At 44.0% G+C, this 25,577-nt stretch overlaps 2 protein-coding genes across 2 annotated transcripts in view; both read left to right on the forward strand.

The window, feature by feature from the left end:
- LOC142707566 (fibrinogen C domain-containing protein 1-like) overlaps positions 1–2,499 on the forward strand; it is a 135,083-nt gene extending 132,584 nt beyond the window's left edge. The window contains exon 6 of the mRNA XM_075848335.1: positions 2,359–2,499. Within this exon, the coding sequence (XP_075704450.1) occupies positions 2,359–2,499 (141 nt within the window). The remainder of the gene's footprint in view (positions 1–2,358) is intronic.
- On the forward strand, positions 611–12,399 carry QRFP (pyroglutamylated RFamide peptide). The gene is made up of 2 exons (XM_075848330.1): positions 611–766; positions 10,272–12,399. The coding sequence occupies exon 2, from the start codon at positions 10,272–10,274 to the stop codon at positions 10,677–10,679; it is 408 nt and encodes a 135-aa protein (XP_075704445.1). The 5' UTR covers positions 611–766; the 3' UTR covers positions 10,680–12,399.
- Positions 12,400–25,577: the final 13,178 nt, after the last annotated feature.

Below are 25,577 nucleotides of genomic sequence, written 5' to 3' on the forward strand. Positions count from 1 at the left end.
CGGATACATCAAAGTCAACGGGCCAAGTCACATGTCCAATATTCCGATACCGTTGGTCCGTTTCTCGCACAACTCAAGTCAATGGACCTGGTAAAACAATTTGACAACACACAGACGGGACCTGAGAGCAGCGTCACATCACAACTAGAGCCGGCCCCTGCTCTCTACAGCGCCACCTAGACCTGATTTATAAAGAAAAACGTCTGTCCGCTGTAGGAGAAGCCCTTGTGGCTACAGCGGAGAACCTTCCATTGACGTGAAAACAGATAATTCACGCTACACGGACGTAAAAATAAAGCGGATAAACGGAACGCACTTGGACAGAAATACGGATTCAACTCGGATGGAAAATGTTTTTTTTGCTTCAGAAACCGACCATTTTTCCAGCGACGTCTGAATAGGCCCTAAGGGTTAAGTCTCATGCTCTGTTTACGTCCCCCGCGGGCGGCGATAATGGAGCTAATACGCCGCTCTCCATCTACAACCCTCATTCTTTATCTTGCTTCATATTGTAACAATTTACAGGCGACCAATCAGCGGCGGCGCCTGCAATGTGCGCAGTGGCGACCGTAACCATCTTTACTGGCAATGGGATCCCAGCCTGAGGAATGCGCGGCTCTAATTCCCCCTATTAAGGCTCCAGCGGGTGACGTCGCCATTAATCAGGACCCTTATTTATAAGGTAGAATGAGGGTGAGGGGAACGGTCAGACGCGGCGCCGGCAGAACTCCGCACATCGCTGACGGGGCCGGACGTATTCCACAAGGTGAGTTTTATGTCCCACACGATTCATTCTTCATACATTTGTGGCCCCATTCTCTGTCTGGAAATCAAAAAGTTTTCAAAAATTTTTTTCACTAACATAGCAGAGCCGGCGCGTCGCTGACACAGCAGAGCAGGCGCGTCGCTGACACAGCAGGGCCGGCGCGTCGCTGACACAGCAGGGCCGGCGCGTCGCTGACACAGCAGGGCCGGCGCGTCGCTGACACAGCAGGGCCGGCGCGTCGCTGACACAGCAGGGCCGGCGCGTCGCTGACACAGCAGGGCCGGCGCGTCGCTGACACAGCAGGGCCGGCGCGTCGCTAACACAGCAGGGCCGGCGCGTCGCTAACACAGCAGGGCCGGCTCGTCGCTAACACAGCAGAGCCGGCGCGTCGCTAACACAGCAGAGCCGGCGCGTCGCTAACACAGCAGAGCCGGCGCGTCGCTAACACAGCAGAGCCGGCGCGTCGCTAACACAGCAGAGCCGGCGCGTCGCTAACACAGCAGAGCCGGCGCGTCGCTAACACAGCAGAGCCGGCGCGTCGCTAACACAGCAGAGCCGGCGCGTCGCTAACACAGCAGAGCCGGCGCGTCGCTAACACAGCAGGGCCGGCGCGTCGCTAACACAGCAGGGCCGGCGCGTCGCTAACACAGCAGGGCCGGCGCGTCGCTAACACAGCAGAGCCGGCGCGTCCCTAACACAGCAGAGCCGGCGCGTCACTAACACAGCAGAGCCGGCGCGTCACTAACACAGCAGAGCCGGCGCGTCACTAACATAGCAGAGCCGGCGCGTCACTAACATAGCAGAGCCGGCGCGTCACTAACATAGCAGAGCCGGCGCGTCACTAACATAGCAGAGCCGGCGCGTCACTAACATAGCAGAGCCGGCGCGTCACTAACATAGCAGAGCCGGCGCGTCACTAACATAGCAGAGCCGGCGCGTCACTAACATAGCAGAGCCGGCGCGTCACTAACATAGCAGAGCCGGCGCGTCACTAACATAGCAGAGCCGGCGCGTCACTAACATAGCAGAGCCGGCGCGTCACTAACATAGCAGAGCTGAGGTTTCCACTTTTGCACAAGGATTTTTCAAGAGATGGAAAGACACTCCTGATGGTCTCGGGGGGGGGTTGTGTGGTCCTTCGGTTCCCCACTAGCCCTGCAACCTCCAACAGCCAACCTAGACTCTGAGCCCTGGACGATGCTTCACCAGCCTAAGATTCAGCGAGGCGCGACCGCTTGTCCTTGACCCTTGGCTCTGGAGGTCGCCGGCTCTTTCTCTCCTCATGGACCACTTCCTCGTGCACTTTTTTTTTTGCTCCACCTGATTTTAACTCAGGACCCCAACAACAGGTTACAGCCCAAATATTTAATTTCCGTTTGCCCTTAATACCATAAAACAGCAATAATAATGGTCCCTGGGGTGAAGAACAAAAATATTGGGGTGCAGGGTTGATCATAAGATTCATGCAGAAATGTTGTGGGGTCCCTAATGTATCCTGATCTTCCAGTCCAGTCCCGGTTCAGTGCAACCCACGATATAGTCCAAAAATGTTATGAATTAAATCAGAAAATTCCCCCCAAATGTTCCTAAAGAGGTGGTTTCTTTACCTTCCACTCAATGACAGCGCCAAAATGTGTAAGAAGCCGCAGCTGGTGATTCTTGGATCGGATTCCAGGATTTCCAGTCCAAATATGAAACTAAACAAGATAACGGTGAAAGAATTCCAAGTGTAATCCATAGATTATTCTATAGGGGGCACATGTTTTAGCCGTTTATTCCCAGTATACAAATAAACAACATTTATCCCCAACCTCACATATAAAAAAATTATATTAGACTAGAAATTGCAGCGACTTTTGGTTGCTCAATAGTCACGGTAACAAAAAATTGGGTTTCCACAACCATCAATGTTTCCATATGAAGGAGAACGTTGCTCCACTATTGCAAGTTACATGATAACATTCTGCTATCTGCAGCCACCACTAGGGGGAGCTCACTACATACAGATATATACAGCTCCCATAGAGTTACATGATAACATTCTGCTGTCTGCAGTCACCACTAGGGGGAGCTCACTACATATAGATATATACAGCTCCCATAGAGTTACATGATCACATTCTGCTGTCTGCAGTCACCACTAGGGGGAGCTCACTACATATAGATATATACAGCTCCTATAGAGTTACATGATAACATTCTGCTGCCTGCAGTCACCACTAGGGGGAGCTCACTACATATAGATATATACAGCTCCTATAGAGACACGATAACATTCTGCTGTCTGCAGTCACCACTAGGAGGGGGAGCTCACTACATACAGATATATACAGCTCCCATAGAGTTACATAATAACATTCTGCTGCCTGCAGCCACCACTAGGGGGAGCTCACTACATACAGATATATACAGCTCCCATAGAGTTACATAATAACATTCTGCTGCCTGCAGTCACCACTAGGAGGGGGAGCTCACTACATACAGATATATACAGCTCCCATAGAGTTACATGATAAGATTCTACTACCTGCAGCCACCACTAGGGGAGATCACTACATATAGATATATACAGCTCCCATAGAGTTACATGATAACATTCTGCGGCCTGCAGCCACCACTAGGGGGAGCTCACTACATACAGATATATACAGCTCCCATAGAGTTACATAATAACATTCTGCTGCCTGCAGCCACCACTAGGGGGAGCTCACTACATACAGATATATACAGCTCCCATAGAGTTACATAACATTCTGCTGCCTGCAGACACCACTAGGGGGAGCTCACTACATACAGATATATACAGCTCCCATAGAGTTACATAACATTCTGCTGCCTGCAGTCACAACTAGGGGGAGCTCACTACATACAGATATATACAGCTCCCATAGAGTTACATGATAACATTCTGCTGCCTGCAGACACCACTAGGGGGAGCTCACTACATACAGCTCCCATAGAGTTATTTGGTAAGATTCCTGCTACCTGCAGCCACCACTAGGGGAGCTCCCTGCATACTGGTTATACATTGCACTCAATGACAGAATGCTCCTCCTAGTGGTGACTGCAGCAGGAACTGTATTAAATCTATATCTATATATTTCATGATCTTGATTAAATGTAATACATTCCTGCCCCCCTCCCCAGTATTAGGAGCTTTATACAGCCCTGTGACGGCCCCACACTCCAGCACTAATGAATATAATAATGTAAATCTAATATTGGCGTCTCCACCTGCATCTCCTGGAGAATATAGTCACTCTGCTCTTATATCTAAAATCAATAGACTAATGAAGTGAACCCAGCGCGCTCCAGGCCAAGTCGCTCGACCCCCTCCCCCCCCCCCCCCCGTGCTGCGATAACTCATAGGGAATTATTATTCTGCAATCTAATGCATTAGACCGATCCATTACCAACAAGCCGGGAGAGCGCGGGATTTTACCTGCGCCGCGATCCTTCGATTTTACATACAAGAAATAGGACATTATTTGTACTGCATTTTTTTCATTTAACGTGTTATTTTGTAATTGATTTCATTTTTTATTAAGTAAATTTGTTTTGCCATTTTTCTAGCATTTATTTTTGCATATTAATTTTTGGGGGATTTTACCTTTTTTTTTTTTTGCTTTTGAATATTTATTTGCATTTTTATAACATTTAATTCATTTTGCATTATTTTGGAATTGTTTTAAGTATTTTTACTAGATTTTTTTTACTTAATACCTTGTTTTATTAATTAGATTTTAACTTCGTATTTGCGGATTCATTTTATTTCGTTTATTATTTAATATATTAACATTTTATGCCGTTTAATGTAGAAAATAAATTTTTTTTTTTTTTTTTTTACTCCATTCATTTTATTTACCACTCTAGTGTATCATTTATTTTAGACTTTAGTTCTTGTTTTAGGTTTATTTTATTTATAAACAACCAGCTAAAATATATAGAAAACAAAATGTTCTTTGTGGATCCCGCGATTTGATGTGACTGCGAGGAGCACGGACACGTATGAAGGGGGAGATAGTGAGACGGAGGGTTAATAGATTGGCGCGGGGTGAAGAATCGCGTCTCCGCATCGATCAGGGATTTATCGATAAACTCCTCGCAGCGGACGAATCGCGTGAGCGCCAACGCTGCAGCCAAGAACCAAAACCTCCAGCTATTTAAAGGGTAACTCCACCCGCCACAGATATTTACCCCTTTAATATCTTCGGTTGTCCCCGCCGCTATCTCTGCGGACGGCTGAAATCTGGCTCCTGTGATCATAAACAGATGAGGAGTTTCTATCCTGAGGGCATGGTCACACAGCTTATTTACGGCCGTTTTTCCTTGCAACTTGCGTTTCTGGCAGCGTTTTTTTATGGTCGCTTTTTTAAAAACGGCCGCGTAAAAAACGCCCTGTCGGAACAGAACGCTGTTTTTCCCATTGAAATCAATGGGCAGATGTTTGGAGGTTCTGCTTCCGATTTTTCAGCCGTTTACACGTCTACACGTCGTTTTTCTTGAGCACCATGTGAACAAGGCCTTGGACATTTTTGGAGCTGTTTTTCAATTGACCCTATAAAAAAACGGCTCAAGAAGTGATACGCTCCTTTTTATGCGCCGTTTTTAAAAAAAAAAGCGGAAAAAAAATAACGCCCTGTCGGAACAAAACGCAGTTTTTCCCATTGACTACAATGGGAAGCGGTTTATTGGCGTTTTTCAAGGCGTATTTTGAGTGCGCGAGCCCGACACTGCCAGACACTGTAGTACTGGCAGCATCAGGAGTAAAGGTGGGAGAACGACGGTCTCAGCCAGGCATGGCCCCCCCTCCCCACAATCTTTATTTGTCCCCCTCTTAGTTTTAGTCTATACTGTGCATGCCCTGGAGCCGACCGCTAATCTCCATGTAGCGGAGAGGTGGCCGAGCCGGAAACTAATGCGCGGTCGGGCGCGTTCACCATGATACGGCCGCGCTCTCCAAAACGAAAGGAAATCATTGCGCAAGCGCGGCCACCGCTAAGGAAAGTCAGCGGTGGCCGATCCCGAGCAATAAACCGAGAGGGGCCGTCAGTAAGATGGAGCGGGGTGTCTCGCACGGGACGGCGCTTCAAACAACGAAGGGATTTACAAAAATGCCTAATTTTAAGTTGTTAATTTAATTACCAAGATGTGAATACCCCTTTAATGGTTAGAAGGTTGTCATGGCCACGCCCCCTTCCTACAGGACAACGGTGTTGGAATGTTTGTGCTTTTCCCCTGAATTATAATAATGATTTATTCTATTTACCCCCCAATCTCATCTTCCGCCACGCTGCGTCTATGGCGAGGAGTCACGGACACGATGTAGCCAAACTTTAACCCTTCAGAGTCCCACCCTCTGTCATGTGACTTCTGATCATTATGGGTTGGGACCCCCGAATTACACTCATGTTGTAATATTACAGATGTCTACGTTATAAGCGGCTGCCGTTTATACAGCGCTATGTCTGAGCGGCAGACGCCCTAGAAATAATTACAGCCGCCCGTGAGCGTCCGCCATTGATAGTAAGCCAAGGTCATGTGACATTACTGAATCACTACCAATCAGGTTTGATACAATCCTGTTCCACCGCTTTGCTTTTATGGCCTCTGTCATTCCCTGAGTAAGCAGAGGGGGCGCCGCTTATCTCTGCTTCTTACTGAATTAATCCGCTCAGGTGGGCATCAATCGACGCACGGCTGGTAATGCTGTTGAGCAGATGGGAATTTGAGCCAGAGTGGCATTTTTCCATTCACTGACAGCCAGCAGAGATATTGAAGCCCATTACAAAGCAGCAGAATCTTCCATTATACGCTGATTAAGCTTTATTTACATAAGGCAGGATCGGCTCCTTAATGAGGATTACCGGTAATAAAAATGGCGCCGTGCAGTGTCCGCTAATGAGTCTTAAAGGGCCCAAATCAAAACAAATGGCACCGGTTCAGTATTGATCGGTTTCAGTATTGATAAAGTTTTATAAACGTTCAACATCATTTCCCCATAAGTCACACAGCTTTCCCGGACGTCTGAACGCCACGTGCTACATCCCCTGCTCTCTTTACCACTGTAGATTTGCCATTCAGGATGCCGGAAAGTTGGGAGACGGCCCCGGAGAGAAATGGGACAAAACCGGTGTCATGTCTGGCGCAGTGTCTAATTTTCGTTGTCATGCTCCGCCCCCTTCACTATAGCTTGGTTGTCATGCTCCGCCCCCTTCACCATAGCTTGGTTGTCATGCTCCGCTCCCTTCACCATAGCTTGGTTGTCATGCTCCGCCCCCTTCACCATAGCTTGGTTGTCATGCTCCGCCCCCTTCACCATAGCTTGGTTGTCATCCTGCTTTCCTGGTATGTTGCATTATTTGTATCCGTTTGTGCTGAGTTGCACAGGACAAGGACACAATGTATCACTGTCTGGAGCGGCAGAGAACGTCCCGCGGGTCATTAGCATATTGTATCATCATCGCTGCGGTTACGGGTTTATCATATGCTAGAAGGTCTACGGGTCAGGAGACGAGGGCGGGGGTGGGGGTATCAAATAAAGGGCAAGAGATTATCTCAATGAATACATAATCATATCACACGTACTGTGACTTTAATGGGGTTGTCCAGGATTAGAAAAACATGGATGCCATGTTCCAGAAATAGCGCCACAACTGTCTTTGGGTTGTGTATGGTACTGCACCCTGAGCTCCATTGATATGGATGGGGTTGAGCTGCAATACCGCACTCAACCAGTGAACAGGTGTGGCGCTGTTTTTGAAAGAAAGCAGCCATGTTTTTCTAGCCCTAGACAACCCCTGTAAGGCAGAGCTCCACTTGTGAACATCAGTTTACAGAAATAATCTAACTAGAATTATATTGTGCTGATCCAGAGTTAAATAACTCCAGTCACATCCAAAGCTGCATTAAAAATGTTGCTTGCTTCCCGTTAGCTCTCAGGCTGCGGGGTCCTGACATCTTGTAGTGATGATTTCAGACACTGTGGTCTGCTGGAGAAAATAAGCACGAGTGCCATTGTGGTGAACCACAGCAGTTTCCCGGATTTGTGAATGCAGCTCTGGATGTGATTGGAGTAGAAGATTAGAAGGACCTAAAACATAGGATTTGCAAAACGATTCAACCCGGTATGAAAATTGATTCTCGGAAAAAAAGAAATGATGTTGAGCAGCGGAGTTATTCCTTTAAAGTCCGAGGCCTCTGGGGTTGCGGTGTGTACACAGAATAGTAACTTCTTTCACTTGCGTCACGCTGCCATAAAGTGAAGCGTCTTTGAAGTGTCGGCCTCCATACTACAGCCTGAAGCAAGCGGTGGTGGGGGGTGCAGTTTCTCTTGTCACTGCACACTACTGAAGCTGCAGCCTCCAGGTTGTTTTATATTACTAATTCCGCAGCTTCCTATGAAAGCCATAAGGGCTCCCTTCATCTAAACAGAGAAACACACAGGAGCGGGGTGCACGGCGAGGGCCCCACTATTCCGGGCTAAAAGGGCCCCCATCTCCTTCTACAATAGAGAACAGAATATTATTATAGTGACACTACAACCACCACCCGCCACAGGATGATGGGAGACTCACAGAATAAAACTACTTCATTATCCTTCATCAGCACGGATGTCATCTCATCCTCCAGTCACCTACAGAGCTGCAATCACTATTCTGCTCACTGGCACTTGGATGACAATAAATCTAACAGCCCTGTCTCCGTATCAATGGAGAACCCACAATACACAAAGAAAAGAATTCCATTTTCAGTACAGCTTTGAATGTAACTGGAGAATAAGCCATCATGTGTAATACTGAGCTGTGTATCTAATCCTGCCATGTGTGATACTGTCTGCTGAGCTGCTGTATCTAATCCTATCATGTGTGATACTGTCTGCTGAGCTGTATATCTAATTATATCATGTGTGATACTGTCTGCTGAGCAGTGTATCTAATCCTATCATGTGTGATACTGTCTGCTGAGCTGTGTATCTAATCCTATCATGTGTGATACTGTCTGCTGAGCTGCTGTATCTAATCCTATCATGTGTGATACTGTCTGCTGAGCCGTGTATCTAATTATATCATGTGTGATACTGTCTGCTGAGCCGTGTATCTAATCCTATCGTGTGATACTGTCTGCTGAGCCGTGTATCTAATCCTATCATGTGTGATACTGTCTGCTGAGCTGTATATCTAATTATATCATGTGTGATACTGTCTGCTGAGCAGTGTATCTAATCCTATCATGTGTGATACTGTCTGCTGAGCTGTGTATCTAATCCTATCATGTGTGATACTGTCTGCTGAGCTGCTGTATCTAATCCTATCATGTGTGATACTGTCTGCTGAGCCGTGTATCTAATTATATCATGTGTGATACTGTCTGCTGAGCCGTGTATCTAATCCTATCGTGTGATACTGTCTGCTGAGCCGTGTATCTAATCCTATCATGTGTGATACTGTCTGCTGAGCTGTGTATCTAATCCTATCATGTGTGATACTGTCTGCTGAGCTATGTATCTAATCCTATCATGTGTGATACTGTCTGCTGAGCTATGTATCTAATCCTATCATGTGTGACACTGTCTGCTGAGCTATGTATCTAATCCTATCATGTGTGATACTGTGCTGAGCTGTGTATCTAATCCTATCATGTGTGATACTGTGCTGAGCTGTGTATCTAATCCTATCATGTGTGATACTGTCTGCTGAGCTGCTGTATCTAATCCTATCATGTGTGATACTGTCTGCTGAGCCACTGTATCTAATCCTATCATGTGTGATACTGTCTGCTGTGCTACTGTATCTAATCCGATCATGTGTGATACTGTCTGCTGAGCTGTGTATCTAATCCTATCATGTGTGATACTGTCTGCTGAGCTGTGTATCTAATCCTATCATGTGTGATACTGTCTGCTGAGCCACTGTATCTGATCCGATCATGTGTGATACTGTCTGCTGAGCTGTGTATCTAATCCTATCATGTGTGATACTGTCTGCTGACCTGTGTATATAATCCTTTCATGTGTGATACTCTCTGCTGAGCTGTGTATCTAATCCCATCATGTGTGATACTGTCTGCTGAGCCGTGTATCTAATCCTATCATGTGTGATACAGTCTGCTGAGCCGTGTATCTAATCCTATCATGTGTGATACTGTCCGCTAAGCTGTGTATCTAATCCTATCATGTGTGATACTGTCCGCTGAGCTGTGTATCTAATCCTATCCTGTGTGATACTGTCTGCTGAGCTGTGTATCTAATCCTATCCTGTGTGATACTGTCCGTAAGCTGTGTATCTAATCCTATCATGTGTGATACGGTTTGCTGAGCTGTGTATCTAATCCTATCATGTGTGATACTGTCCGCTAAGCTGTGTATCTAATCCTATCGTGTGATACTGTCCTCTGAGCTGTGTATCTAATCCTATCCTGTGTGATACTGTCCTCTGAGCTGTGTATCTAAGCTTGTCAGGTGTGATACTACCTGTCTAATGATGCCATGTGTCTTGTCTCCTAGATGCGGGGTACACACGGTCTTTGCCTCCTGCTCTGCTTCGTTCTGGGGTTCAGCCGCAGCCAGCAGGAGATGACGGAGGAGCAGGTCCCCTGGGAGAGACTCCGCTTCTGGCAGCTCCTCCCTGACGGGGTTGAAGATCTTCCTGGACGTCTCCTACAAGTCGGAGGTCCCAGGGATAAGAAGTCAACGGAGCCGGCTTCGCTGTTCAGCGTGGCCAAGGAGCTGCAGGGCTTCGGGAAGGAGCGGGCCGGATTCCGGTTCAGGTTCGGGAGAGAAGAAAACGAGGCGGAAAAACCGGAGCAGGAATTGGAGAAGCGCAGCGGCACCGCCCTGGGATCACTGGCCGAGGAACTGAACGGATACAACCGAAAGAAAGGCGGCTTCAGCTTCCGATTCGGGAGGCGATAGGTCACGCTCTGCGCAGAACACCCCCTCCCCCACCGCCGGGTTCACACATCGCGTAAGGCTATATTCACACGCGGTAGTAGAAATTCCTGCGACTGTTCCATACATGTGTGCACAGACACCGCGCCATTCACATGTATGGAGCGGAATTATAAAACCTCCGCAAGAAACCTGCCGCGTGTGAATACACCTTTAAAATCACGCCGTAGAAGCGGCGTAAAAAATCTGACATGAAATCCTCACGTTTTCTTGCAGATGCCACCGTGGATTTCACGCTTAGCAATGAAAGAAATCCGCGGCACTTCCGCTACAGATCGGGCACGATTAGAATCCGTTATGTATTTTTTTTACGGACGCCATGTTCGCACGTATGTAGATTTAGCGCCAATTCTCATCACATCCGCTCAGATCGCGCATCCAATGCAAATTTATTAGGTATTTTATACCCTGTTCACATGCCGCAAAAATGACACGTCAGCGGAGCCAAACATTGTATTTTACTTTGTCACGGAATTTCTACGCGGACGCCACAACCAAAATATATACAAAAAAAGCGCAACGTGTGAACACATCCTAATAAACCCCGCAGTTTTCGATCTGATTTTCATCATCTTGAGCTCTACAAACACCGGCGGCGTCCTGCGACCTTAACGTCTCAGCACAATCCAGACTCAAACAAGTCGATAACGTCCGTAGCGAACAAATCCGTAAAAAACAAGCCACGAACTCTGCGCTGCCTTCTAACTACAAAGTGTTAAACATTTAGGGGGGGGGGGATCCTTTTCTTAATTGTTTTGTCCTTCCCCTGAAATTGAAATTGTGAGTCCAAGGGGCTAAAATGATGGCGATTGTGAATAAAAACCTCCCATAAAAAATTGTCTCGCTGCTCTCTATGTAGTCACCGGGATATTCGCTGCTACATTGTAGCGACTGATCGACAGGACACATTGTTTCATCTCAGACTCCACCCCCTTATGTTACATCATCCGAAAGTAATCAACTGCTAATTGTAGGAAGTCATGTGACAACAAAACTCCGCCCAGAGAAGAAAAGAATTAGAAAATACCAGGAAGTGATGCATCATGGGATATATCTAATATAAATATTGATATGCTTGTAAAGGCTGATAATCACTGATGGAGCGGAAATGATAGGACTGAAGAATCCCTTTAAGATCACGCCGCTCGGGTCACATGACTTACTGGAGAATCCCTTTAAGATCACGCCGCTCGGGTCACATGACTTACTGGAGAATCCTTTTAAGATCACGCAACTTACTGGAGAATCCCTTTAAGATCACGCCGCAAGGAGTCACATGACTTACTGGAGAATCACTTTAAGATCACGCGACTTACTGGAGAATCCCTTTAAGATGACGCCGCTCGGGTCACATGACTTACTGGAGAATCCCTTTAAGATCACGCGACTTACTGGAGAATCCCTTTAAGATCACACCGCTCGGGTCACATGACTTACTGGAGAATCCCTTTAAGATCACACCGCTCGGGTCACATGACTTACTGGAGAATCCCTTTAAGATCACGCCGCTTGGGTCACATGCCTTACTGGAGAATCCCTTTAAGATCACGCGACTTACTGGAGAATCCCTTTAAGAACACACCACTCGGGTCACATGACTTACTGGGAAAGTGATGTAACAATGTATCATTCAATTTTACTTATTTTATATGACAATTTATTATGAAAACCAAAAAAAAGTGTACTTTGAAATATATGGTAATGTCTGTTACAGCAGCGCCGTGTCATGTGACTTTTGTCCTGTGTTTTACGAAGCGGCCAGATGATGCCAGGGTGCAGCGGATGGGGTCACCATGATGATAGAGCACAAATGGGGCCCCTAGTGGTTGTTTCATCAGACCCCACATCCTGGTACTGGAAGGAGAGGACAATGTCAGGGCTCATTCACACCAGCGTGATTCTCGTCCTGTGCCGTCCTATATCGCTGCGTTCTCATGCACCGAGTCGCCCATTGAAGTCAATGGGTGCGCGAAAACCACAGACAGCGCAGGGACGCACATCCGTGTTTTACGCTTCATTACATTGAAAAAAACTAAAAAGAAGTGCTTGTAAGTGCGTGAAAAAAACATCCCACATGGCAAGCACACAGAGATCTACACAGGTTCTATCACACTCCTGTGAGTGCAGCCGAACCCTCTGACCCAAACATCACACCCCATTTATTGTATTACCTCCTCTTCTAGAGAAAATCTGAGGATCACTCTGAAGTTGTAGGGGGTAAGGAACCATCAGGAGGGACACCGCACCGGAATAGTCCTAGTGACAAACACAAGTAATATAATATTATAGATGAGTGACGTGAAATTCCAGGGAAACACTAGAACACATAATAAAAGAAACCTGTGCTGCTCTGGAGTTACAGCCCATATTATACTCCAGAGCTGCACTCACTATTCTGCTGGTGGAGTCACTGTGTACATACATTACTTATCCTGTACTGATCCTGAGTTATATCCTGTATTATACTCCAGAGCTGCACTCACTATTCTGCTAGTGGAGTCACTGTGTACATACATTACATTACTTATCCTGTACTGATCCTGAGTTATATCCTGTATTATACTCCAGAGCTGCACTCACTATTCTGCTGGTGGAGTCACTGTGTACATACATTACTTATCCTGCACTGATCCTGAGTTATATCCTGTATTATACTCCAGAGCTGCACTCACTATTCTGCTAGTGGAGTCACTGTGTACATACATTACATTACTTATCCTGTACTGATCCTGAGTTACATCCTGTATTATACTCCAGAGCTGCACTCACTATTCTGCTGGTGGAGTCACTGTGTACATACATTACTTATCCTGTACTGATCCTGAGTTATATCCTGTATTATACTCCAGAGCTGCACTCCCTATTCTGCTGGTGGAGTCACTGTGTACATACATTACATTACTTATCCTGTACTGATCCTGAGTTATATCCTGTATTATACTCCAGAGCTGCACTCACTATTCTGCTGGTGGAGTCACTGTGTACATACATTACATTACTTATCCTGTACTGATCCTGAGTTATATCCTGTATTATACTCCAGAGCTGCACTCACTATTCTGCTGGTGGAGTCACTGTGTACATACATTACATTACTTATCCTGTACTGATCCTGAGTTACATCCTGTATTATACTGCAGAGCTGAACTCACTATTCTGCTGGTGAAGTCACTGTGTACATACATTACTTATCCTGTACTGATCCTGAGTTACATCCTGTATTATACTCCAGAGCTGCACTCACTATTCTGCTGGTGGAGTCGCTGTGTACATACATTACATTACTTATCCTGTACTGATCCGGAGTTACCTCCTGTATTATACTCCAGAGCTGCACTCACTATTCTGCTGGTGGAGTCACTGTATACATACATTACATTACTTATCCTGTACTGATCCTGAGTTACATCCTGTATTATACTCCAGAGCTGCACTCACTATTCTGCTGGTGAAGTCACTGTGTACATACATTACATTACTTATCCTGTACTGATCCTGAGTTACATCCTGTATTATACTCCAGAGCTGCACTCACTATTCTGCTGGTGGAGTCACTGTGTACATACATTACTTATCCTGTACTGATCCTGAGTTATATCCTGTATTATACTCCAGAGCTGCACTCCCTATTCTGCTGGTGGAGTCACTGTGTACATACATTACATTACTTATCCTGTACTGATCCTGAGTTATATCCTGTATTATACTCCAGAGCTGCACTCACTATTCTGCTGGTGGAGTCACTGTGTACATACATTACATTACTTATCCTGTACTGATCCTGAGTTACATCCTGTATTATACTCCAGAGCTGCACTCACTATTCTGCTGGTGGAGTCACTGTGTACATACATTACATTACTTATCCTGTACTGATCCTGAGTTACATCCTGTATTATACTGCAGAGCTGAACTCACTATTCTGCTGGTGAAGTCACTGTGTACATACATTACTTATCCTGTACTGATCCTGAGTTACATCCTGTATTATACTCCAGAGCTGCACTCACTATTCTGCTGGTGGAGTCGCTGTGTACATACATTACATTACTTATCCTGTACTGATCCGGAGTTACATCCTGTATTATACTCCAGAGCTGCACTCACTATTCTGCTGGTGGAGTCACTATGTACATACATTACATTACTTATCCTGTACTGATCTGGAGTTACATCCTGTATTATACTCCAGAGCTGCACTCACTATTCTGCTGGTGGAGTCACTGTGTACATACATTACATTACTTATCCTGTACTGATCCTGAGTTATATCCTGTATTATACTCCAGAGCTGCACTCACTATTCTGCTGGTGGAGTCACTGTGCACATACATTACTTATCCTGTACTGATCCCGAGTTATATTCTGTATTATACTCCAGAGCTGCACTCACTATTCTGCTGGTGGAGTCACTGTGTACATACATTACATTACTTATCCTGTACTGATCCTGAGTTACATCCTGTATTATACTCCAGAGCTGCACTCACTATTCTGCTGTTGGAGTCACTGTGTACATACATGACATTACTTATCCTGTGCTGATCCTGAGTTACATCCTGTATTATACTCCAGAGCTGTACTCACTATTCTGCTGGTGGAGTCACTGTGTACATACATTACTTATCCTGTACTGATCCTGAGTTACATCCTGTATTATACTCCAGAGCTGCACTCACTATTCTGCTGGTGCAGTCACTGTGTACATACATTACATTACTTATCCTGTACTGATCCTGAGTTACATCCTGTATTACACTCCAGAGCTGCACTCACTGTTCTGCTGGTGGAGTCACTGTGTACATACATTACATATCCTGTACTGATCCTGAGTTACATCCTGTATTATACTCCAGAGCTGCACTCACTATTCTGCTGGTGGAGTCACTGTGTACATACATTACATATCCTGTACTGATCCTGAGTTACATCCTGTATTACACTCCAGAGCAGGATGGGTACAGGATAAGCACTCTGACCAGTTTGGCTATAGGGCCGGTAGTCGATCACAGAGGTCCTCACCTGGGAGCAGCTCACGGAGATGTCAGGATTTGTGGTCGTCCTCCTCACCGGTTCTGCGCTGGATCACATTAACGTCTCAGTACTCGGAGGTTAATGGGTCTCTACGGTCTCCTGTAAAATGTCGCCATATGGTGGAGGATATTGAGGCGCTCGCTGCCCGGCCGGTGATAAACCATCATTTCCCATGGAGGGAAGAGCTGGAGACTCAGAATTACATTACAGATTAGAAGCTTTAGAAAGTTGGATGAAACCCAATCCAGCTGTAATGTAGTAATTACCCAGCTTTCCCAGACTCCTGCAGCAATCCACCCCCTCATCTTAGGCAGGACTCCGATACCTGGGTACCCACCACTGGGGTAGCTGTGATGGCGTCCACATTGGTTGTCACCCAACTTCCTCAGTGGTAGGTTTACGTAAAATACCTATATAAGAACTTATAAATGGTCACTTTCCTAGAGATCTGGAAGGCAAATGAGTTACACATTGTAATTCAGGAGTCTGGGAAAGCTTAGTGACAACCTGGGTAAATAGGGTGACTGTAGTGGCGGCGTTACCGCCCAGCACCGATCGGTTTATAAAGATAATACAAGAATAGTCTGAAAACATCAAACTGCTCTGTTCATCCTAAGCCTTCTGTTTCACGAATAGAATTCCGTAACAGTGAAGACTGACACAGTAACATTTCTGCAGATTTCTTGGCCACTCAGGGACGAAGGAAGAATGGGCAGTAACCCCAGTGTTGCGGTGGGCATTGGCGGTGGTTACATTGAATCAATTACCCGTGTAGGAGACCAAGATAAAGGGCTCCACATGAGACGACTCCGGGCTGAGATTTCCAGCCTCCATCTTTAATGAGGGATTATGTGAATGGGCCGGGGGCTCGGGCTGATTATATGCCTACAACATAAGTGCCTTAAGTGGCTGCTGAGACCACCGTTACTTTGTGCTCCGCGACGCTAGTGGAGTTTCTAGATAATAACCCCCCGAGCGGCTGAAACTCGCGGCTCAAACTCGCGGCCTGACGCCGTCTCCTACAATTATGTCATTTCATCAAATGGGGACAACCGCCGCGAAATAAAACCGCACTTTACCCATTATTCTCGTCTCCGAGAGCAGCAGGCGGAGTTAATAATACTACATTATAACGGCCTCGAAATGCCGATAATAAGAAAAAGGTTAACGACAAATGAATAAATGGCGCAAGGCGTGAACTGCACGAACATGAAAATGATAGATCATGAGCAACGCGCAACTTTATACATTATGTAGAGGAGAAAACCGTAAAGAGACAAAACACCTGAACCTAAAGGCTCACAATTTACTGCACAGGTGAATAGAATCTATAGTTCTCTGTTATCAGCCGCTCCTTTTATATCACTCCAGCACTATTATATCCTCCAGAGACATTACATCATATATGTGACTGATATCAGCCGCTCCTCTTATATCACTCCAGTACTATTATCTCCTCCAGAGACATTACATCATATATGTGACTGATATCAGCCGCTCCTCTTATAACACTCCAGTACTATTATATCCTCCAGAGACATTACATCATATGTGTGACTGATATCAGCCGCTCCTCTTATATCACTCCAGCACTATTATATCCTCCAATCATTACATCATATGTGACTGATATCAGCCGCTCCTCTTATATCACTCCAGTACTATTATATCCTCCAGACATTACATCATATGTGACTGATATCAGCCGCTCCTCTTATATCACTCCAGTACTATTATATCCTCCAGACATTACATCATATGTGTGACTGATATCAGCCGCTCCTCTTATATCACTCCAGCACTATTATATCCTCCAGAGACATTACATCATATGTGACTGATATCAGCCACTCCTCTTATATCACTCCAGTACTATTATATCCTCCAGAGACATTACATCATATGTGACTGATATCAGCCGCTCCTCCTATAACGCTCCAGCAATATTATATCCTCCAGAGACATTACATCATATGTGTGACTGATATCAGCCGCTCCTCTTATATCACTCCAGCACTATTATATCCTCCAGAGACATTACATCATATGTGACTGATATCAGCCACTCCTCTTATATCACTCCAGTACTATTATATCCTCCAGAGACATTACATCATGTGTGCGACTGATATCAGCCACCCCTCTTATAACACTCCAGCACTATTATATCCTCCAGAGACATTACATCATGTGTGACTGATATCAGCCGCTCCTCTTATATCACTCCAGTACTATTATATCCTCCAGAGACATTACATCATATATGTGACTGATATCAGCCGCTCCTCGTATATCACTCCAGTACTATTATATCCTCCAGAGACATTACATCATATGTGACTGATATCAGCCGCTCCTCTTATATCACTCCAGCACTATTATATCCTCCAGAGACATTACATCATATGTGACTGATATCAGCCGCTCCTCTTATATCACTCCAGCACTATTATATCCTCCAGAGACATTACATCATATGTGACTGATATCAGCCGCTCCTCTTATATCACTCCAGCACTATTATATCCTCCAGAGATTACATCATATGTGTGACTGATATCAGCCGCTCCTCTTATATCACTCCAGCACTATTATATCCTCCAGAGATTACATCATATGTGTGACTGATATCAGCAGCTCCTCTTATATCACTCCAGTACTATTATATCCTCCAGAGACATTACATCATGTGTGACTGATATCAGCCGCTCCTCTTATATCACTCCAGCACTATTATATCCTCCAGAGATTACATCATATGTGTGACTGATATCAGCAGCTCCTCTTATATCACTCCAGTACTATTATATCCTCCAGAGACATTACATCATATGTGTGACTGATATCAGCCGCTCCTCTTATAACACTCCAGTACTATTATATCCTCCAGAGACATTACATCATATGTGTGACTGATATCAGCCACTCCTCTTATATCACTCCAGCACTATTATATCCTCCAGAGACATTACATCATATGTGTGACTGATATCAGCCGCTCCTCTTATATCACTCCAGTACTATTATATCCTCCAGAGACATTACATCATATGTGTGACTGATATCAGCAGCTCCTCTTATAACACTCCAGTACTATTATATCCTCCAGAGACATTACATCATATGTGTGACTGATATCAGCCACTCCTCTTATATCACTCCAGTACTATTATATCCTCCAGAGACATTACATCATATGTGTGACTGATATCAGCCGCTCCTCTTATATCACTCCAGTACTATTATATCCTCCAGAGACATTACATCATATATGTGACTGATATCAGCCGCTCCTCTTATATCACTCCAGTACTATTATATCCTCCAGAGACATTACATCATATGTGTGACTGATATCAGCCGCTCCTCTTATATCACTCCAGCACTATTATATCCTCCAGAGACATTACATCATATGTGACTGATATCAGCCGCTCCTCATATCACTCCAGTACTATTATATCCTCCAGAGACATTACATCATATGTGTGACTGATATCAGCCGCTCCTCTTATTACACTCCAGTACTATTATATCCTCCAGACATTACATCATATGTGACTGATATCAGCCGCTCCTCTTATATCACTCCAGTACTATTATATCCTCCAGAGACATTACATCATATGTGTGACTGATATCAGCCGCTCCTCTTATATCACTCCAGCACTATTATATCCTCCAGAGACATTACATTATATGTGACTGATATCAGCCGCTCCTCTTATAACACTCCAGCACTATTATATCCTCCAGAGACATTACATCATATGTGTGACTGATATCAGCCGCTCCTCTTATATCACTCCAGTACTATTATATCCTCCAGAGACATTACATCATATGTGTGACTGATATCAGCCGCTCCTCTTATATCACTCCAGTACTATTATATCCTCCAGAGACATTACATCATATATGTGACTGATATCAGCCGCTCCTCTTATATCACTCCAGTACTATTATATCCTCCAGACATTACATCATATGTGACTGATATCAGCCGCCCCTCTTATAACACTCCAGCACTATTATATCCTCCAGAGACATTACATCATATGTGTGACTGATATCAGCCGCTTCTCTTATATCACTCCAGCACTATTATATCCTCCAGAGACATTACATCATATGTGACTGATATCAGCCGCTCCTCTTATATCACTCCAGTACTATTATATCCTCCAGAGACATTACATCATATGTGACTGATATCAGCCGCTCCTCTTATATCACTCCAGCACTATTATATCCTCCAGAGACATTACATCATGTGTGTGACTGATATCAGCCGCTCCTCTTATATCACTCCAGTACTATTATATCCTCCAGAGACATCATATGTGACTGATATCAGCCGCTCCTCTTATATCACTCCAGTACTATTATATCCTCCAGAGACATTACATCATATATGTGACTGATATCAGCCGCTCCTCTTATATCACTCCAGTACTATTATATCCTCCAGAGACATTACATCATATATGTGACTGATATCAGCCGCTCCTCTTATATCACTCCAGCACTATTATATCCTCCAGAGACATTACATCATATATGTGACTGATATCAGCCGCTCCTCTTATATCACTCCAGCACTATTATATCCTCCAGAGACATTACATCATATGTGTGACTGATATCAGCCGCTCCTCTTATATCACTCCAGTACTATTATATCCTCCAGAGACATTACATCATATGTGTGACTGATATCAGCCGCTCCTCTTATATCACTCCAGTACTATTATATCCTCCAGAGACATTACATCATATGTGTGACTGATATCAGCCGCTCCTCTTATATCACTCCAGTACTATTATATCCTCCAGAGACATTACATCATATGTGACTGATATCAGCCGCTCCTCTTATATCACTCCAGTACTATTATATCCTCCAGAGACATTACATCATATGTGACTGATATCAGCCGCTCCTCTTATATCACTCCAGCACTATTATATCCTCCAGAGACATTACATCATATGTGACTGATATCAGCCGCTCCTCTTATATCACTCCAGCACTATTATATCCTCCAGAGACATTACATCATATGTGACTGATATCAGCCGCTCCTCTTATATCACTCCAGCACTATTATATCCTCCAGAGACATTACATCATATGTGTGACTGATATCAGCCGCTCCTCTTATATCACTCCAGTACTATTATATCCTCCAGACATTACATCATATGTGTGACTGATATCAGCCGCTCCTCTTATATCACTCCAGTACTATTATATCCTCCAGACATTACATCATATGTGACTAATATCAGCCGCTCCTCTTATATCACTCCAGCACTATTATATCCTCCAGACATTACATCATATGTGACTGATATCAGCCGCTCCTCTTATAACACTCGAGCACTATTATATCCTCCAGAGACATTACATCATATGTGACTGATATCAGCCACTCCTCTTATATCACTCCAGTACTATTATATCCTCCAGAGACATTACATCATGTGTGCGACTGATATCAGCCGCTCCTCTTATATCACTCCAGTACTATTATATCCTCCAGGGACATTACATCATATGTGTGACTGATATCAGCCACCCCTCTTATAACACTCCAGCACTATTATATCCTCCAGAGACATTACATCATGTGTGACTGATATCAGCCGCTCCTCTTATATCACTCCAGTACTATTATATCCTCCAGAGACATTACATCATATATGACTGATATCAGCCGCTCCTCTTATATCACTCCAGTACTATTATATCCTCCAGAGACATTACATCATATGTGACTGATATCAGCCGCTCCTCTTATATCACTCCAGTACTATTATATCCTCCAGAGACATTACATAATATGTGTGACTGATATCAGCCGCTCCTCTTATATCACTCCAGCACTATTATATCCTCCAGAGACATTACATCATATGTGACTGATATCAGCCGCTCCTCTTATATCACTCCAGCACTATTATATCCTCCAGAGACATTACATCATATGTGACTGATATCAGCCGCTCCTCTTATATCACTCCAGCACTATTATATCCTCCAGAGATTACATCATATGTGTGACTGATATCAGCCGCTCCTCTTATATCACTCCAGCACTATTATATCCTCCAGAGATTACATCATATGTGTGACTGATATCAGCAGCTCCTCTTATATCACTCCAGTACTATTATATCCTCCAGAGACATTACATCATATGTGTGACTGATATCAGCCGCTCCTCTTATATCACTCCAGCACTATTATATCCTCCAGAGATTACATCATATGTGTGACTGATATCAGCAGCTCCTCTTATATCACTCCAGTACTATTATATCCTCCAGAGACATTACATCATATGTGTGACTGATATCAGCCGCTCCTCTTATAACACTCCAGTACTATTATATCCTCCAGAGACATTACATCATATGTGTGACTGATATCAGCCACTCCTCTTATATCACTCCAGCACTATTATATCCTCCAGAGACATTACATCATATGTGTGACTGATATCAGCCGCTCCTCTTATATCACTCCAGTACTATTATATCCTCCAGAGACATTACATCATATATGTGACTGATATCAGCCGCTCCTCTTATATCACTCCAGTACTATTATATCCTCCAGAGACATTACATCATATGTGTGACTGATATCAGCCGCTCCTCTTATATCACTCCAGCACTATTATATCCTCCAGAGACATTACATCATATGTGACTGATATCAGCCGCTCCTCATATCACTCCAGTACTATTATATCCTCCAGAGACATTACATCATATGTGTGACTGATATCAGCCGCTCCTCTTATTACACTCCAGTACTATTATATCCTCCAGACATTACATCATATGTGACTGATATCAGCCGCTCCTCTTATATCACTCCAGTACTATTATATCCTCCAGAGACATTACATCATATGTGTGACTGATATCAGCCGCTCCTCTTATATCACTCCAGCACTATTATATCCTCCAGAGACATTACATTATATGTGACTGATATCAGCCGCTCCTCTTATAACACTCCAGCACTATTATATCCTCCAGAGACATTACATCATATGTGTGACTGATATCAGCCGCTCCTCTTATATCACTCCAGTACTATTATATCCTCCAGAGACATTACATCATATGTGTGACTGATATCAGCCGCTCCTCTTATATCACTCCAGCACTATTATATCCTCCAGAGACATTACATCATATGTGACTGATATCAGCCACTCCTCATATCACTCCAGTACTATTATATCCTCCAGAGACATTACATCATATGTGTGACTGATATCAGCCGCTCCTCTTATATCACTCCAGTACTATTATATCCTCCAGAGACATTACATCATATGTGTGACTGATATCAGCCGCTCCTGTTATATCACTCCAGCACTATTATATCCTCCAGAGACATTACATCATATATGTGACTGATATCAGCCGCTCCTCTTATTACACTCCAGTACTATTATATCCTCCAGACATTACATCATATGTGTGACTGATATCAGCCGCTCCTCTTATATCACTCCAGTACTATTATATCCTCCAGAGACATTACATCATATGTGTGACTGATATCAGCCGCTCCTCTTATAACACTCCAGTACTATTATATCCTCCAGAGACATTACATCATATGTGTGACTGATATCAGCCGCTCCTCTTATATCACTCCAGTACTATTATATCCTCCAGAGACATTACATCATATGTGTGACTGATATCAGCCGCTCCTCTTATATCACTCCAGTACTATTATATCCTCCAGAGACATTACATCATATGTGTGACTGATATCAGCCGCTCCTCTTATATCACTCCAGTACTATTATATCCTCCAGAGACATTACATCATATGTGACTGATATCAGCCGCTCCTCTTATATCACTCCAGCACTATTATATCCTCCAGAGACATTACATCATGTGTGACTGATATCAGCCGCTCCTCTTATATCACTCCAGTACTATTATATCCTCCAGAGACATTACATCATATGTGACTGATATCAGCCACTCCTCTTATATCACTCCAGTACTATTATATCCTCCAGAGACATTACATCATGTGTGCGACTGATATCAGCCGCCCCTCTTATAACACTCCAGCACTATTATATCCTCCAGAGACATTACATCATGTGTGACTGATATCAGCCGCTCCTCTTATATCACTCCAGTACTATTATATCCTCCAGAGACATTACATCATATATGACTGATATCAGCCGCTCCTCTTATATCACTCCAGTACTATTATATCCTCCAGAGACATTACATCACATGTGACTGATATCAGCCGCTCCTCTTATATCACTCCAGTACTATTATATCCTCCAGAGACATTACATAATATGTGTGACTGATATCAGCCGCTCCTCTTATATCACTCCAGCACTATTATATCCTCCAGACATTACATCATATGTGTGACTGATATCAGCCGCTCCTCTTATATCACTCCAGTACTATTATATCCTCCAGACATTACATCATATGTGACTGATATCAGCCGCTCCTCTTATATCACTCCAGTACTATTATATCCTCCAGAGACATTACATCATATGTGACTGATATCAGCCGCTCCTCTTATAACACTCCAGTACTATTATATCCTCCAGAGACATTACATCATATGTGTGACTGATATCAGCCGCTCCTCTTATATCACTCCAGTACTATTATATCCTCCAGAGACATTACATCATATGTGACTGATATCAGCCGCTCCTCTTATAACACTCCAGTACTATTATATCCCCCAGAGATATTACATCATATGTGTGACTGATATCAGCCGCTCCTCTTATATCACTCCAGTACTATTATATCCTCCAGACATTACATCATATGTGTGACTGATATCAGCCGCTCCTCTTATATCACTCCAGTACTATTATATCCTCCAGACATTACATCATATGTGACTAATATCAGCCGCTCCTCTTATATCACTCCAGCACTATTATATCCTCCAGACATTACATCATATGTGACTGATATCAGCCGCTCCTCTTATATCACTCCAGTACTATTATATCCTCCAGAGACATTACATCATATATGTGACTGATATCAGCCGCTCCTCTTATATCACTCCAGTACTATTATATCCTCCAGAGACATTACATCATATGTGACTGATATCAGCCGCTCCTCTTATATCACTCCAGTACTATCATATCCTCCAGAGACATTACATCATATATGTGACTGATATCAGCCGCTCCTCTTATATCACTCCAGTACTATTATATCCTCCAGAGACATTACATCATATGTGTGACTGATATCAGCCGCTCCTCTTATATCACTCCAGCACTATTATATCCTCCAGACATTACATCATATGTGACTAATATCAGCCGCTCCTCTTATATCACTCCAGCACTATTATATCCTCCAGACATTACATCATATGTGACTGATATCAGCCGCTCCTCTTATAACACTCGAGCACTATTATATCCTCCAGAGACATTACATCATATGTGACTGATATCAGCCACTCCTCTTATATCACTCCAGTACTATTATATCCTCCAGAGACATTACATCATGTGTGCGACTGATATCAGCCACCCCTCTTATAACACTCCAGCACTATTATATCCTCCAGAGACATTACATCATGTGTGACTGATATCAGCCGCTCCTCTTATATCACTCCAGTACTATTATATCCTCCAGAGACATTACATCATATATGACTGATATCAGCCGCTCCTCTTATATCACTCCAGTACTATTATATCCTCCAGAGACATTACATCATATGTGACTGATATCAGCCGCTCCTCTTATATCACTCCAGTA

Source organism: Rhinoderma darwinii, unplaced genomic scaffold, assembly GCF_050947455.1.
Source record: "Rhinoderma darwinii isolate aRhiDar2 unplaced genomic scaffold, aRhiDar2.hap1 Scaffold_36, whole genome shotgun sequence".
In the NCBI taxonomy this organism is placed as follows: Eukaryota; Metazoa; Chordata; class Amphibia; order Anura; family Rhinodermatidae; genus Rhinoderma; species Rhinoderma darwinii.

What these genes read in the sequence shown, in the direction of transcription:
- QRFP (XM_075848330.1), top strand. Translation starts at nt 10,272, where the DNA reads ATGCGGGGTACACACGGTCTTTGCCTCCTGCTCTGCTTCGTTCTGGGG.